Genomic DNA, 17892 nt, shown 5'->3' on the forward strand with positions numbered 1-17892 from the left:
CACCAGCTAATTTTGGGTTTCACACCCTCTCAGGCCCCCTCAGCTTCTAACTGTCAGTCTTCACCAAAGTGCTCAGGAGAAGGTCCCCGCAAGCTAAGAGACAGCTGATTTATCAAATCAGTAGACAGGCTGGACCCTGAGCCTCCTTGTGTCCTTCCCTCCGCCCCCACCTCCCAGCCCAGGTCTGCCTGGCTGCAGACAGCGCCTCCTCCTGGTCGTGCTCATTCGGTGTCTCCCTCCCTGACTCAGTCATGTGCTGATTCATCTCAGCACCACGTTCTCAGCACACCTCCAGGCAGGGCCCTCTTGCACGCACACCTGGGACCTACAGAGCTCCTCACCTGTGCCTGGCTGCTCACAGCCTCTCTCTGCTTTGGCTCCTTAGCCCTCCCACTCGGGGGGATCCACAGCAGTGTCCTTTCCCTGGTTCTGAATTCTTACAGCACCTGTGTCCAGTCTGTCCCCTCCATTATGTTCCCTGGTTGTTTGAGGTCCTGAAGAGAGTGGGATCATGAGGGAATGGAAGGAGAAGGAGTAGGCACAACAAGGATCCTGTAAAGGGAAGCAGAGCAATGGAGTGATACTGATTGATAAGGTGAGGCAAGGGAGATTTTTCTTTAATTGGAGAATTATAATAAGTGTATTAGTTTCCTGTTGCTACAATAACAAATACCACACAACACAGACTGCTCTACTTATAGTTCTGGAGGTCAGAAGTGTAAAACTTAGGCAGGGCCACATTCCTTCTGGAGAGTCTAGAGGAGAATCTGTTTTCTTGCCTTTTTCAGCTTCTAAACGCTGCTTGCAGTTCCTTGGCTCGAGACCTCCTTCCTCCACCTTCAAAATCAGCAGCATGTTGCCTTTCTGTCTCTGACCCTCCTGCTTCCCTCTTGTAAGGCTCCCTGGGATTACATTAGTCCCACCAGAGAATCCAGGGTAATTCCCCCATCTCAGGGTCCTTACCTTAATCACATCTGCAAAGTCCCTTTTGTCTCGTAAAATCCCAAGGATTAGGACCTCATCATTCAGTACCATAGCAAGTGCATATGCTGATGGGAAAGACCCAGTGTCAGGGGCGGGGTGGGGTGGGGGGGACTTTGTTGATTCAGGAGAGAAGTGGGAAACTTTTGGAGCCCCTGGGAAGTGGAGGAGGCAGCTAAGGCCGTGGTGGAGGGCTGACCTCAGTGTGGAGGGTGCAGAGGCTCATGGTGGGCAGATGTGCTGAGAGCTGGTGGAAGTTCTTCTCCGGTTGTATCCATTTTAGGAGAAAGCAGCGTTTTCAGCTAAGAACAAGGATGGAAAGGAGGTAGTACAGGTGGAGAGAGGAGAAGATACGAAATAGTCATAGGCAAGAGACAAGGACAGGGAAATGTAGCATTGCCATTCGTTCATTGTGTGTTGGACTGAACTTAGGAGCCTACTGTTCCATGGTAAGATGTTTGAGATTCATCCTGTCTACAGCAAGAAGTGTACCAGTAGGAGGTACAGATCTCTGAGGGGCCCTCGGAGGGGCCTTTGGAAGTTTAACTTGTTGGATGGGCTTCTTCCATGTTGAAAGAAAATTTGAGTTGCTTCAGAAATCTCAGCATTACAAGCTTTCAGGGTTACTGCAGGAGCTGTGCCAACACAGGGAGCCCCAGAATGCCTGAAATTGTCCTCTACCCAGCATTCTAGGAATTTAAAGTTTACCAAATTATTTAGTAATTTACAATAATTTAGAAAAGAGAAACAGTCACTTGAGCTCCTCACTTTAACATAACAGCTATTATCACTTTAACTTATTTCCAAATGCTTACCCTTGAGTGCTTTTTTTAGTCACTGTAATTTTACACTTTGCTGCGTTATCTTCACAGCCACCATTCCTCACACACACACACACACACACACACACACACACATGATAATTGTACCCTACTCCTATTATCAGCCAATTAGATTGCTTCCAGTTTTTCACTCATATATAATACTGAATAGAGAGTAGATATGGATTTTTGTTTCTATATTTTGGTCTGTTTCTCTAAAATAGATGCCCAGAAATGAAATTATGGGAAATAAACGGTTTCAGTCTTTTGATGCAATACACCAACTTACAGTCCAAAAAAAGTTTTTCTGGTGTACTCAGCCACCAGCAACTAGGAACACATCCGTTTCCCCACACGTTCATCCCCAGTGGGCACAGGTAGGAAAAAGACATCATTCTAGCTTACATGTCTTTGACACTGAAAACGTAGACAGTGCTTTTACATGATATAAACAACTTTATTAAGAGTGATGTGCTGAGCACTATATAGGTAAGTTTTAAGGCAAAGGACATTAATTGGGATATGGACATACATTACATAATAAAGTAGTCCACCAAGAAGATATAACAAACATGAATTTCTATGCAGCTAAAGAAATAGCCTTAAAATACATAAAGCAAAATCTCATAGAGTTAGAAGGAAAGCTTGGCAAATCCACAGTATTTCAAATCATCCATATCATATAGACATCAAAGATTTAGGAACTTTATATATACCCGTAAGTAATTCATGGGTTAAAAAGAAATCCCTATGGAAATCATAAAAGACTTAGAAATGAATGACCATGAAAGTACTACATAGCAAAACTTGTGGGCCAGCTGAAGAACTGAGAGATAAATTTATGACCTTAACTGCATTTATTAAAAACAAGACAGTTGAAAATAAATAAATAAATAAATGTTCAATTCCAAAAGTAAACCCTTATTGGATAGGTAGTTTCCAAATACTTTCTCCCACTGAGTAGGCTGTCTTTTCACTTTCATGATGAAGTAATTAGGTCTTCACTTTTGTTTTCAGTGAGGGTAGTGATTTTCTCCATAAAGGTCTGACCACCTTTGGTATATTTCTCATCCTTTTTTGAGAAATATCTATTTCTTTATAACATATAAAGTTGAGTTTATCCTACAACTCAACAATAAAAAGACAACCCAATTTAAAAATCTACTTGAATAGATATTTCTCAAAAAAGGATATACAAATGGCTAAAAAGCACATGGAAAGATGCTCAGCATCCATAGCTATTAGGGAAATACAAATCAAAACCACAATGAGATATGATTTCATACCCACTAGAATAGCTACTAGTAGAAAAACAGAAAACTACAAGTGTTGGAGAGGACGTGGAAAAATAGGCACCTTCATTCATTCACTGCTGGTGGGAATGTAACATAGTGCCGTGGAAGACAGCTTGGTGGTTCCTCAGAAAGATAAGTGTACAGTTACTGTATGATCCAGCAATCCCACTTCTTGGTATATATTCAAAAGAAATGAAAGCAGGGATACAAACAGACCTGTGCACATCGATGTTCATAGCAGCATTATCTACAATTGCCAAAAAATGAAAGCAATGCAAGTGTCCATCATCTGAGAATGGATAAATAAAATGTGGTCTGTGTACACAATGGAATATTATTCAGCATTAAAAAGGAATAAAATTCTGATACTTGTGACAACATGGGTGAACCTTGAAGTCATATTGAATGAAATAAACCAGACACAAAAGGTCAAATATTGTATGATCTCACTGATATGAAATAATTAGAATAAGTAAATTCCTGCCATTAGAATCTGGAATATAGGTTGCCTGGAGCTGGGTTCAGGGTAGAGAATGGGGAGTTAATGGTTAAATTGCACACAATTTCTATTTGGGTTGATTATAACATTTTGATAATGGATGGTGGTAATAGTAGCACAACTAATGAAAGTAATTAACAGCACTGAATTATTTATATGAATGTGGCCATATGTATGTTGGCAGAATAAAAAAAACATCAGATTGTACAACACAGTGAACCCTATTGTAAACAATGGACTATAATTAATATTACAATTTTTTAAATATTCTTTCGTGAGTTAGAACAAATGTACATACACTAATGCAATGTGTTAATAATACAGTGGTAAATGGGAACTCTGTATTTTATATATTTTGTGTATATTTCTATAAACCTACAACTTCTCTAACAAAAAAAATTACCAATTTAAAAAAAAGTCTTATAAAAGAAGACCTAGGGAGCCATTTTCTCTTTCCTTTTCACTGACTCCTCAGGCTCCCACCTGCCTTCTCCCTTTTGCTCTCCCACCTACCTTCTCCCTGCTTCCTCACCTCAATAAACCTGTTAAGCTTTGAAGAAAAAAAGGAAAAGAAGACCTAAGAAAAGAGGTGGGGAAACTTAATATGAAAAAACTGCAGTGTCTAAAGGAAGTGATCCATAAATTAAATGTAGTTTCAGTTAGAATTCCCACGTGTGTGTGTGTGTGTGTGTGTGTGTGTGTGTGTGTGTGGTTTCAGTTAGAATTCCCACTAGGGTGTGTGTGTGGGGGTGGGTGTCAACAAGCTACCTCCAAAATGTATAGAGTGGCAAAGAGTCAGGAATAACTAGGATAATTCGAAATAACAAAAAGTAATAGGGACCTGCCCTCCAAAAGCAAAGTCTTATTATGAGCTATTACAAATTATATAATTCAGAATTGAAAATAAGTCTAGACAAATAAGGTTTTTGGACAGAATAAGTTCAGGACAGATCCATGCATCTATGGAAATGTAATATAGGAACAAACTTACATGTCTGCATGGAACATCTGTGCCAGCGCTGTCCTATAGAAGTATAATGCAAGTACGTATGCAACGTTAAATTTTCTAATATAGCTACATTTAAAAAAAAAATCAAAGTAGCAGGTAGAACTAATGATAGTCATCTATTTTATTTAACCCAAAGTATTCTGTATCAACACATGATCAATAATTTTAAAATAATTGAAATATTTTACCATTTTTTCATACTGTATCTTTGAAAGCTGGTGTGTATTTTATACTCACAAGTGGCTCAGTTCAGACCAGCCACGTTTCATGTACTCCGTTGCAACAGGTAGCCAGTGGCTACTTTGAACAGCACAGGGCTCGCCTTTTCAAGAAAGAGTTGGATCAGTTGGTTATCCAGACGGATAAAAAGAAAAGTATATTCCTCCTTCACAAAAAAAGCAAACCCAAGCGTCTTAAAACATAAATGCAAGTGATCAAATAGTTTTTTATAGTGTTATAAGCATTGACTCTGGAGAAAGCATTGCCTGTGCTCTAGCACTTACCCTATCACTCACCGCTGGGTGACATTAGGCTAGTTGCCTAACCTCTCTGTGCCCCGTTGTCCTCATCTGTAAAGTGGAATTAATATTGCTACCTGTCTCATAAGGTCATTAAGAGGATTAAAGAAGCTTAGAAAGAGCCTAGAAGAGTGGCTGGCATGTAGGAAGTAATGTGAAGTAATGATACCTCCTTGGCCATCCTTCAGCTTCAGCATGCAGCTGCTCATAGCCAGGCTCAGTCCTTCTGTTCTCTCATCCACTACTCCCAACTTAATTATAGCCAATTCCTGACATCTATCATCTGTAAATATGTGTTTTTCTAAAAAATAAGAGCTCTTTATAAAAATAGCCACATTTTCTGGAGTGATGCAAATGTTCTAAAAAATGGTCATGGTGAGAGACATACTACCTTGTAAATGTATTATGAGCCATTGATTTTTCACCATATATGGAATGTTTATATGTTAAGAATGTTAGTGTTTATATGTTGTTTTGGTTTGTCAATTAAAAAAAAAAATGTTCACGGCAAGAAAAAAAATAGCCTCAATTCCATCATTACACCTCAGGAAAGAAAAAAATATATAAATCCTTCACATTTGTCAAATATTCATTCAGGATTCATATTTCTCCAACTGACTTGAGTTTTCTTGGGTTTGGTTTGGTTTGGTTTGGGCATACTTGAATTCAGAGCAAGTAAGTTCTGTTCGTTGCAACTGTCCTAAGTCTCTCTTAATCTGTACCTTGTCTTCCATCTCTTTTTTTTCTTCCTTGCAGTTTATATTTACAGAAACTGGATCCTTTGTCCTGTAGAATTTCCCATGATATCATCTAATTTTTTTCACCAAGAATACTTTATAAATAGTGGGAAGAAATTCTTGAACACACCCACAAGCAAAAATTATAAAGATTGATATACCATAATTAAGTTTAAAACTTTAGTATAACCAAAGACAGGATTAAAAAGTTATTGATGAGGTAGTGTGGTAAATTGAATGTACCCAATGAAAGACATTCTTAATCTGTGTTCCTATGGGTGTGAACCCATTGTAAATGGGACCCTTTGAAGATGTAGTGTAAGTTAAATTGTGATTCCATATGTGAATAAGATCTGTCTAGGCGTGGCCAGAGTGAATCAGGATGGCCCTTAATCCATCTGACTCGAGGCCTTAGTAAGAGAGGAAATGCAGCCAGAGGAGCCAGACATCAGCAGAAACCAGAAGAGCAACAGAAGAAAGGAGAGATTGCCATGGGATGGGTGGCAGAGGAACCAGCCAAGGCACCCCAAGGACTTCAGCAAGCCAGCATCAGAACGCTATAGACTTCTGGGAGAGAAAGCATGGCCTTGCTGACGCTCTGATTTTGGACTTGTGGCCTCCAAAACTGTGAGACAGTAAACACTTGCTATTTAAGCCCCATTGTGTGGTGTTTGTCATAGCAGCTCTGGCCAACTAAGGCAGCCTGTGTCTTTATATAACAATTGTTTGTATAGTTCATACAACATGCTAGGCACCATTTAAAACACCTTACAGATATTAGTTCCCTTGTTGTCATTAAAACCTGTATTCGTTTCCTAGAGCTGCTCTAAGAAATTATCACAAACTCGGTGGCTTAGAACAACAGAAATGTATTGCCTCACAGTTCTGGAGTCTAGAGGTCTGAAATCAAGGTGTTGGCAAGGCCATTGTCCCTCAGGCTCTAAGGAAGGGCCCTTCCTTGCCTTTTCCTAGTTTCTGGTGTCCTTGGCATCCCTTGGCTTGTAGCTGCATTACCTAGTTTCTGCCAGTGCGTTCACATGGCCGTCTTCCCTGCATGCCTCTGTATGTCCTCTACCCCTCTTACAAGGATTTAGGGCCCACTGTAATCTAGGATCACCTCATCTTAGCTTAATTGCATCTGCAAAGACTCTATTTCCAAATAAGGCTATTTTCTGAGGTTCTGGATAAACGTGAATTTTGGGGGGATACTATTCAATCCTCTACACAACTCTGTAATTGCATTCCCCAATGCACACCTGGGGAAACTGAGGCAGTGAAGTACCTTGCCCAAGGTCACATGCTAAACAGTTGTAGCATGAGGGTTCAGGTCCAGGCAGAGAGGTGGTAAGGCCCACGCCCGTCCACAGCCAATAGGCGCTCGGCTTGGCTGGTCATCGGAGAACTGCAAAGTAAACCAGTGTATCATTTTTGCTCATGAGGTTGGCAAACGTTTAAAGATTATTAATATCCCTGGGTGAGACTTTAAAGGAATGACAGCTCTTACCTTCTTAAAGTGCATGGCCAAGTTAGGAGAACCTGCCCAGAGGACAATTTGGCAATTTTTATTAAAATATAAAATGCATGGCCCTCCCTTCCACTCAGTGTTCACGCCCTACGCGGGACTAGAGAAGTGCTTGTACTTAGGCTAAGGAAGATGTTCCTGGTAATAGCATTGTAACAACGAAAATTTGGATACAATCTAAATTCATTTGAAGCAAATTTCTGACACGGTATCATTTTGTCTATAAATGTGTGTATTTCTAAGAGAGAGAGAATCCTAACTAATAGGAATCTCCCATGGCCCTCCCCACAATTCCCTGGCATTTCCACCTCCCCTTTCCCCGGCCCTCCTCCAGCAGACCTCAGGCCCCTCGGGATGGGCAGTCCCACAGCCCTTCTGCCCTCATCGACAGCCGTGCCCCACCCCAAAGCACACTGGGACTAGAGGGACAGGTGCCATGTGGCACACTTCTGTTAAGCATGGAAATAAAGAACCGCTTTACCAGGGTCCCTTCTAACAGTTCCTGAATGTGTCCAACACTGGACTCCCCTTCTTTTTTTTTTTTTATTAAAAAAAAAATTAATAAACAAAACAATAAGATATCATTCCATTCTACATATATAATCAGTAATTCTTAATATCATCACGTAGTTGCATATTCATCATTTCTTAAAACATTTTCCTCGATTTAGAAAAAGAAATAAAAAGACAACAGAAAAAGAAATAAAACGATAATAGAGGGAAAAAAGTTGTACATACCATACCCCTTACCCCTCGCTTTCATTTACCACTAGCATTTCAAACTAAATTTATTTTAACATTTGTTCCCCCTATTATTTATTTTTATTCCATATATTCTACACGTTTGTTGACATGGTAGATAAAAGGAGCATCAGACACAAGGTTTTCACATTCACAGAGTCAGTCACATTGTGAAAGCTATGTCATTGTTCAATCATCATCAAGAAACATGGCTACTGGAACACAGCTCTACATTTTCAGGCAGTTCCCTCCAGCCTCTCCACTACATCTTGAACAACAAGGTGATATCTACTTAATGCGTAAGAATAACCTCCAGGATAACCTCTGGACTCTGTTTGGAATCTCTCAGCCATTGACACTTTGTCTCATTTCGCTCTTCCCCCTTTTGGTCAAGAAGGTTCTCTCAATCCCTTGATGTTAATTCTCAGCTCATTCTAGGGTTTTTCTCAGTCCCTTGATGCTGAGTCTCAGCTCATTCTAGGATCTCTGTCCCACGTTGCCAGGAAGGTCCACACCCCTGGGAGTCATGTCCCACGCAGAGAGGGAGAGGGTGGTGAGACTTCTTGTCATGTTGGCTGGAGAGAGAGGCCACATCTGAGCAACGAAAGAGGCTCTCTTGGGGGTGACTCTTAGGCCTAAATTTTAAGTAGATGTGACCTATCCTTTGTGGGGTTAAGTTTCATATGAACAAACCCCAAGACTGGGGGCTCAGCCTATAGCTTTGGTTGTCCACCCTGCTTGTGAGAATATCAAGAATTTGACTTAGGGAAGTTGAATTTCTCCCTGCTCTCACCATTCCCCGAAGGGGGCTTGCAAATACTTTTCCACTCACTGATCAAATCACTCTGGGATTCATCAGGGCATCACTCTGGACAAACCAACAAAAATCTCATGTTCTACCTGAGATTCTAAGTACTTACGACGTTCAATCAAACTATCTACATAAGTTATATTAGGAAATGCTCTAGTCAAAATATAAATTTTGAAACAAATAAACGTTTTTTGGTTTATGGACTCCCCTTCTTGTGAGGTTGCTGTGCCTAAAACTTTAAAAGCACAGTGACCCTCTCAGAAGCTTCCTCAAGAGCCCTAGTCAAGGTGTGGGGAGCTGGAGAAGCAGTGCCTCCCGGGGCAGGGGTCCTGGTTTTTAAAAAGGACCAGCAGCCCTTGGCATGACACCTTGTTCCTCTTCTCTCCCCAGAAGGTCCAGATGGTTCGTGTGACTCCACCTTCAGTAGCAGCATCAATGTCTTCCCTCCAGCCAGGTAAGTGGTGTGTTCCAGCCAGCAGTGTTTGTGGAAAGTAAGTGGCCTAGATCTTACCTGGGTGTGGGAGACCACAGCAAAGAGCCAAGGTGAGCCTTTGGAGAGACCCCTCTACTTATAGGAGGTGCTGGTCCAGGAGTCTGAGGTGCACTCAGCAAGCCCACCTGGCTCTGACTGACAAAAGGCCTTGGGGAGGGAGTAGAAGCCATTCGGGGTCAGTAAACACAAGTTGTAAAAGTTTAACTAGTGCATGGTGACTGCAGTGAGACATTTGCAGATGCCTTTGCACAGCATCTTTTCCTTGTCAGGAATAATGAATTTGCAAAGACCCCAGTTCCGGGGGAAGGCTGTTGGAGGACAGTCCAGCACAGGCAGTAATTAATTGAGCCCAAGGGCACAGATAGATTGTGGGCAGGTGGGCAGCTCCAGCTCTCCCAGGGTCAGCTGCAGTGGCGCTGCCTTCCACACGGGGGCAGTGCAGGCCAGTCCGCGAAATAATTCCCTTCCTTGCCAATCCCCCTGCACACTCCTTACCCGGTGACGAATGTGATTCCCCTGGGGAGAGAATCGTCACAGTTCTGACCCTGTCAGAGTCTTCAGGACTCACCCCCACATCACTTTTTCTCTTGTATGTGATTGGCAACTGTGTCGCTAGAGTAGATGGTGATATCCCTTTGGAACTTTCCCAAACTCCACTCTGACACTCATCCTGGGCCCCCAGGAATCAGTTCCTTATGAAAAGAAAATGTACACTCAACCCCAAGAGGTTCCTTTTCCCCACAGCCTCAGGATCTTTCCTCCTTTTATATCATTTTATAATTTGTCTTCATCATTAAGGACCCTGTGCCTGTTTTTCTAAGTGTGCAAGCACTAATTAAAGCATGTACTGCTCCTAGGATTTTTCCCAAAGTTTCAAGCAGTAAGTGCTGCTCACTCGTTCATTTACTTCTGGTTTGCTGCAACACATTCCCAGAGCACCTGCTCTGTGTTCTACCCTACAGATTCCAGGGTAAAGATGCGGTCCCTGAATACAATCCTGACCTTGAGGTGTTCTGTCAGTAGGGAGGCAGAGAAGTAACCCAGAAGTTACCAGAAAGGGTGGTGACTGCTATGATGGAGGATACAAAGGGTATCAGAGAGACAAACAGTTGTGGCCAAACTGATGCTCACTGAGAATGACACTGACAATAGTGAGTGTTGAGTGAGTGCACCTGGGCTCAGCACTTAATTTGTGTCATGTCATTAAGATTTTGTTTTTGTTTAAATCCTGCGGGTATTGTTATCACCTCCATTTCAGGAATGAGGAAAATAAGTCTTAAAGAAATAGAGTGACTTTCTGGAGTGGTTCACAGAGTCAAAGTTAGGTATGGCCATTCAACTAAAATTACTAGGCTAAATAGTGTCCTAAAATGGAGTCGAGAAGTTCGTGAGGTGGAGAGGATGATGGGTACTCAAGGAGAAGGAATATCACGTTCAAAGACCCAAACGTTTGAAAACATGGTGCATTCCAGAAACCACAGTTGTTTAGTTTGGCTAGAGCAGAGTATGGCATGGGGGGAGGAAGGAAGGCAGAGGGGAGAAGTGAGAGAAACACAGCTGGATAGAGGGAAGGAGGGATGCTTCACTTTCACACATCATCTTTTTGTGCCATTCACTGCAAACCTAGGAATGACCAAGATAGCGAAAGTTCCTGCCCTTGTGGAGCTAACGTTCCAGAGGAGGGGAGTGGGTAGGCCAACCATAAACAGATAAGCAAGATAATTCCGTAGTGATGAGCACTCTGGAGGAACGCCACTGGGCAGTGTGCTGGAGTAACTGGAGTGGGTCCTTTTGTACATGGTGGCAGGGAAGGCCCCTGCAGACCAGAGGGAAGAGCAGGTGCAGAGCCCTGGGGCAGGCTGGGGCTACGCAGAACTGGAAAAGGCCAGTGTGGCTTCAGCAGAGGGAGCTGGCAGGGAGGGCAATCTTAAAGCCCCTGAGGGCCACAGTCAGGAGTTTGGATTTTATTCAGAAACAGTGGTAGGCTATTAAAATGTTGATCAGTGTGGGAATGGAAGATCAGGGGCTGCTGTGTAGAGAATAGATTGAAGAGGGGCTCAGGAGGGCGCAGACCAGTTAGGAAGCCACTGCAGCCTGCCAGGCTTAGACTAAGGAGGTGATAGAATAGGAGAGTCCTGGCAGATTAATATGAGTTCTGTTTTGAAGGCAGAAGTGACAGGGTTTGCAGACAGATAGGATGGGGTTGACAGGAGATAGGTGAGGAGAAAATTAACTTCTAGATTTTTGGCTTGAGCCAAACTCAGGATATCCTGGTATCATGTACCAGGCTTAGGTGGGAGAAGGACCAGGTTGTGGAGTAAGGCAGCCCAGGGCTGTGTTCGCAGCAGCACTCACCATCCCCCGGAGCTGCTGCAGAGGCAGGTTTGGGCGCCTGGTTCTGGAATGAAGACTGGTATGTCCTGCAGGGTGCTGAGGTTTTTGTCCTGAAGGCTGCAGGAGCCAGTGGGGAGAGTTAGAGTGGGAATGACAGGGTCAGGCCTGTGACTTAGAAGTTCAGCAGCCCTGGGGTGGGAGGGGGGAGATAGATAAGGGAGGTGTGGGGACAAAACTGGCGCAGAAAGGCCTGTTGTAGATTTGTCACTATAATCTAGGCTATGGAGGTTGCCGTGCTCACTAATAGAGGAGTGGGGGAAAGGCATAAGAAGGACACAACTGGTTGACCATGGGCAGGGGGGCTCTCCCTGCCTCCCTGGGGAGATGAAGTGCCATCTGCTGGGGAGATGATGCAGGAGGCCTCCGTTCCTATATTGAGAACAGAAAGCACCTGATTGGAACCAGCGTTGTGGTTTAAACCTTTCATTCAGGAACCAATACCAATTCGTACTCTCTTAAAATTAAAAAAGCAAATAAAAACAAGTCGTCCTAGTGAATGGAGGTGTCTTTGTGGCAGCAGCACAGTCTGCATCATGCCAGCTGGGCTGCGGGGGGGCGGCTTTTATGGTTGTGAGCCCTGAGCCGGGGTGCCCGGGCCCCAGGCCATGGACTGTGCGCTGCCATTCCCCCAGGGAGGGGAGAACCTGCACCCGCTGGAGGTGGCAGCCGAGGGCAGGAGTGAAGACCTGTCTGCATCCTCCAGCTTTGTCGAGGGCCGGTTGGTGCTGCTAGAGGGAGCCTGAGCTTTAATAAAATGTCATCTTCCAGGGTCACTGAAAACAGAACCCACCCTGCAAGTCTCCAGGTGCACTGCATGTCCAGGGCACCTCCCTGCGTTGCCAGTGTTGCCCAGTTCAGGGCCTTGGGGGCCACGGATGGGTTGAAAAACTGATGGCAGAAAAGCCTCAGCCTGGCTGGGAACTGCAGCAATGGCGGAGCGCCCAGGCATCTTAGCAGGCACGGACCCGCTCAGATCCTGACAAAAGCTGTGGACTCTTGTCCCAGAAAAGTGCCCACAATTCTGAATATGTTTTCAGAGGTCCAGGCACCTCCTCAAAGCCAGTTCTTGCACCCCAACTAAAAAAATTCTTCACTTGGACCACGATTGAGCCCCTTTCTGCTGCTCCCCTCCCCCATCTGCCTTCTTTCCCAGGACAGGGGAGAGCCCCAAAAAAGGCGGAAGGATGAGGCCACTGTGGGCCTGGGCTGGCATTTGGGCTGGGGCACCGTCAGAGGAGCCCAGCATGCCACCTCCCCTGCCTGCAGGGGCAGGGGAAATAGAAAGCTGAAAACCAAGCTCCCTCGGAGGAGCTGGGAAAAGACCAAACCGGGATGAAGGAAGTGTACTCAAAGGCAAGGAAAGGCTTAAGAAAAAACACTCTTCATAATAGCAAGTGCTGGTGTGGATGTGGAGAAATTGGAGCCCTCCTACACTACTGCTGGGGTTGTAGGATGCTGCAGCCACTTTGAGAGGACAGCCTGGCTATTCATGAAAAAGCCGAACAAAGAGTTACCACATGAACCAGCAATCCCATGCCTAGGTATAGCCCCAAGAGAAATGAAAACATCTGTTTGTGCAAAAACGTGTATGTGACCATTTATAGCGGCATTATTCAGAATAGCCAAAAAGTGGAAATGACTTTGTCCGTCAGTTGATGAATGGAAAAACCAAAGGTGGTATGTCTGTACAACAGAGTATTATTCTGCTATAAAAAGGAATACATGCCCCAACGTGGGCAAACCTTGAGACCTTATGCTGAGTGAAAGAAGCCAGTCACAGAAGACCACATTTTATTGTTCCTTTTTATGTGAAATGTCCAAAATAGGCAAGTCTGTAGAAACCAAATAGATTAGTGGTTGTCTAGAGATGGGGGGAATTCAGAGGGTGATGAAAGAGGACGGGGTTTCTTTGGTGGATGATGAAAATGTTCTAAAATTGATGGTGGCGGTGGTGGCACATGTTTGTACATGTACTAAAACCACTGACTTGTGTACACTTTAAATGGGTGAATTGTACGGTACGTGAGGTACAGCTCAGTGCAGCTATTACCAGAAAAGGAAGAAACAGTCAGCCCCACCACCCTCCCTTGGGCGGTAGCTGGTACACTGGCCATCCCTCCTCCCTAGGGCATCCTCTAGCCAGTGGAGCTGGACCCCCTGATGCAGCCTGCCTTATGACCTTAGGCAAGTAGCTTAGCATCTCCCTGCCTCCGTTTCTTCATCTGTAAACTGGGTGCAGTAATAGTGCCAACCTCAGATGGGGTGGGGTTTACATTGTTCAAATATGTAAAGAGTGTAGGACACTGCCTGGCACCCAGAGAGCATTCCACACCTTTTTAGCTACAGTTATTGTTGCAAGAACCTTGTTACTATCCTTGTTTCACAAATAAGGAAGCAGACCCGTAGAGGGTAACTGCGTGCCCCAGTCACCAGTTCATTAGCAGCCAGGTTTGCTTTGATTCCAGAGCCCAGAGCCCATGCACAGTAGCCTCAGCCTCGACGGGCCTGTCAGAAGTCATGCCTCCCTGCCTGCCAGCTCACCTGACGCAGGAGCCCGATAGGTGAAGCCTCGTGTCCAGGGCCTTGCCAGGGCCATGGTGTCCTCACCAACACACAGTGCAGTTCTCCAGTGTAGGCTGGCGCCCTATACGTAGGGCAGGCAGAAAGATCTAGAAACCAGTGCTTCTCAAGTTCTGCATCCATTGATTGAAACAATACATAGTGATCATTTATTAAAAAGCAACTTTGTGTTCAGAAACAAATTTTTTTCAGATTTACCTTCGTTCTAATTTGATTAGAGATGTAACATGAGTACCGTAAAAAGTTAGATAAATATTACAGAAATAAAGTGTTGTCGCCCAGAGAGCACCACTGGAATTTGTTGCTATTTATTGTCAGTTTCAGAAGCATGGTTAGGTAAATCTGTATTTTGATAACCACAGTAGCACCATGCGTTTGGAAATTACAATATATTTGTGTGCAAGGCATTCGTTATGAGATGCTTTCTGAAAAAATGCTTAGTGAAAAACAGGGTTTTGCAGACACCTAGAAATAACTCAGAAGTCCCCAGGAGTAACTGGTCTAAACCTTTTGGAACCAGTGCAGGAGTGTATTTTAAGCCATGTGGGAGTTCCCTTCCATTCTCTAGGGAGTAAGTTAGCCAGGGCGAGAGTGCCCATGTGGTCTCCAGCCCAGGAGCTGAGCTCATCAGGCAGCAGACTTTCCCAGGAAGTGCCCTGGGCCCCACGCTGTATGCTCAGAGTCCAGCTCGCAGCAACCAGACCCAGGGCCTTGCCGGGCATTGCTGAGCTGCTCTGCGAGCCACCTCCTCAGGGTGGGGTGGGATTGCTACTCCTGCCCTTTCCCAGGTACCCAGGTCAGGATCCCACATACCTTGCGCTGTGCCTGCTTCCGTGACCTTTACCTCCAGCAGCCACAGGAACAGACATGGGGAGAGTCTGAACAGCCAGGGGAATGAGTTCTTGACTGTGGCCCTGTGGCCAGCCCCTGCTGTCACTGGACCTCGGTTTCCCCATCTGAGTATTGAAGGACTTGGTTACAGGAGCTATGAGTTCCCTTTCAGTTATGAGCGACAGGCTCCTGCCAGTCCAAGGAGAAGAGCTGGAATGGAGCATGCCAGAAGAGGCCTGGCAGGAAGCTGGGGTGAGCTCTGAGACCAGCCAGGATGGGAAAAAGAGGAACCAGGAGACAAGGCAGTAACACCGGGCCATCAGCAGAGGGAGAGGGAGTCTAGCAAATTGTCAGTGCTGAAAAGGAAGCATTTAGCAAGCCCTGGGCTTGGTGGCCAGCCTGCGCCTGAGCCGCACTGGCCTGGGGTAGGACATGTGGCCCGGCCGAGTGGAGTCATGCTGTAGATCCGCACTAGATTCGAAGACTTGGTACACAAGAAATAATATAAAGTATCTCATTAGTAATTGTTATATTGATTACATGTTGAAATGATAATATTTTGAATGTATTAGGTTAACTAAAATGCAGCCTTAAACTTAATTTCACCTCTTTACTTTGTGGCAAGATTGCTAGAAAATTTTAAATCCCCTATATGGCTAGCATGATATTTCCATTGGAGAGAGAGCTCTGGCAAGCAATTAATTGAGAGCCTGTGTCCTGGACCTGTTTGTCTGTGCTTCAGTTCTCCCGTCTTAGGATAAAAAGAATTTGGATGCTTTGATATCTTCAAAGCCACCAGGAACTTCCAGCCACACGGCTCCTGGGTGTCATTGTCACTCCATGTGGGGATACTTCGGGGCAGGGCCCTCGAGAGGGTTCACTTCTGCCGAGCTTCTGGCCACCACAGAACAGAAATGCCCACTCTCACCCCAAAACAGGCAGGCACCGTGGGAATCATCAAACCATATTAAATAGCAATTCCATTTGTCAATTACAGCGCTCAGAATTGTGCCCTTTAGGAATTCACATCAAATAAGCTTCAGAGGGGCTGCAGGCGATTTAGGAAAGTACAGCTGTGGAGTTCCTGGTGTACATGAATACTTGAGCAGCCTGGAAATACCACAAGACTGATTTTTTCTGGCAGGCAGCTGAACCACCTGGCCCGGGTCCTCTGGAACGCAGCCCCTTGTCTGCCCCCTTATCTGCCCCGCTGGGTCTCCCTTTGGTATCGGAAGGAAGGGAGCCTTCACTGGCCCCCCAGATGACCTGCCCTGCTTATCCCCATCCCTGAAAACTCCAGGCTCTGCCAAGGACGGTGGTTTGGACAATAGCCTAAGTAATAGTCTCCGGCAGTACCACACCCTGCCCGGGCTGCTGAGAGGCTTTTCTAGACTGAAGGCCACCAGGCTTCCATCCGGGGAAACCAAGGGGCCTGCTCCTCACTGGAGGAGAAGCCTGTTTCGAACTATATGAATTTCTCCTCAATGGAAGCTCTATTGCCAACCCAAGAGGGAGTGTTACAGTGTCAAAGGCAACTATTGAGGATTTGTGAGGCCAAACCCCCCTCAGAGTGCCCTGGAGTGGCGGGATGAAAAGCCCCAATCCCTGCCCTCGCTCAAGAAATGGTCTTCAGATGCCCGGGGAAGGGCCTGCTGGATGCTGAGAGGTATTGTCAAGTCCTTCTCCTTTACTCTCTGGATATGGATTTTTTTTTACTGTTTACTTTTTTTCTGGTTTTTCAACAAATGAACTGATGCAAGGGGTGCTAAAGGGCCGTTGGCCCACAGGTTGCTGGGGACCAGCTCAGTGGCCTTGGAGAAGCTTCTCATCCTGTCTAAGCCAGGCCAGTGCTAGGAAGAGGCAAAGGGAAGCTGATGGGAGCCCAGCAGACTGGCCCTCCTTCCCCAAACTGCAGTTATCAGAGCTCCAGCCAAGCCACAAGCTCCAAACACCATGGAAAGGGGGGGAGAAGCAAGCCCTCCCATGAACCCCTGAGCTGGGCAGTGGGTACTAAGGTCCCTGAGACATGCAAGGGCTTGTGCAGTCTGCTCACACCTGCTTACCGGGCCCAGGGCGACCAGGGTAGAGGAGGTGGTTTCGTGAGCAGGGGTAAGGGTGGCACTGTGGTTGGGTAGGAGAGGGGCCCAGTGGACTTTAAATCAGTTTCCCTTCCTGGTCTTGCCCCAGCACTGAAAGGGCCCCAGTGACCCTTCACCTGGACGGGATTGTGCAGGTCCTAAACTGCCACCTCAGTGACACAGCCATTGGGATGATGACCAGGATTGCCGTTCTCAAGTGGCTCTACCATCTCTACATCAAGACCCCCCGGAAGGTAAGCCATCGGCCCCTCCATACCAGGGGGTTTCCTCTATGCCCATCTTGGTTTGAGAGGGCCTGCACATGCCTGGGGAGGATTTTGGTGCCTGTAGTCCTGGAGAAACCCTGGCAAGCAGAGGTGTGCCGGATGCTGTGCAGAACCCCTGTTCTCTTGGGAGCAGGGAGGGAGCTTGCAGACCAGTGGAGACCATCTGCACTGCACCCGATCCCAGGCAAGGGAGAGCTCAGGGGTGCCCCTGCTTCTCTCTCTCCAGATGTTCCGGCACACAGACAGCCTCTTCCCCATCCTGCTTCAGACGCTGTCGGATGAGTCAGACGAGGTA

The 17892-nt window shown here is 45.6% G+C and overlaps 1 protein-coding gene across 1 annotated transcript in view; it reads left to right on the forward strand.

The window, feature by feature from the left end:
• Window positions 1-17892, forward strand: part of VAC14 (VAC14 component of PIKFYVE complex) — a 130898-nt gene that overhangs the window by 44357 nt on the left and 68649 nt on the right. Inside the window, exons 10-12 of the mRNA XM_077132975.1 lie at window positions 9325-9388; window positions 17420-17564; window positions 17824-17889. Of these exons, the coding sequence (XP_076989090.1) occupies window positions 9325-9388; window positions 17420-17564; window positions 17824-17889 (275 nt within the window). The remainder of the gene's footprint in view (window positions 1-9324; window positions 9389-17419; window positions 17565-17823; window positions 17890-17892) is intronic.

Source organism: Tamandua tetradactyla, chromosome 16 (assembly GCF_023851605.1).
Source record: "Tamandua tetradactyla isolate mTamTet1 chromosome 16, mTamTet1.pri, whole genome shotgun sequence".
NCBI classification, from domain to species: Eukaryota; Metazoa; Chordata; class Mammalia; order Pilosa; family Myrmecophagidae; genus Tamandua; species Tamandua tetradactyla.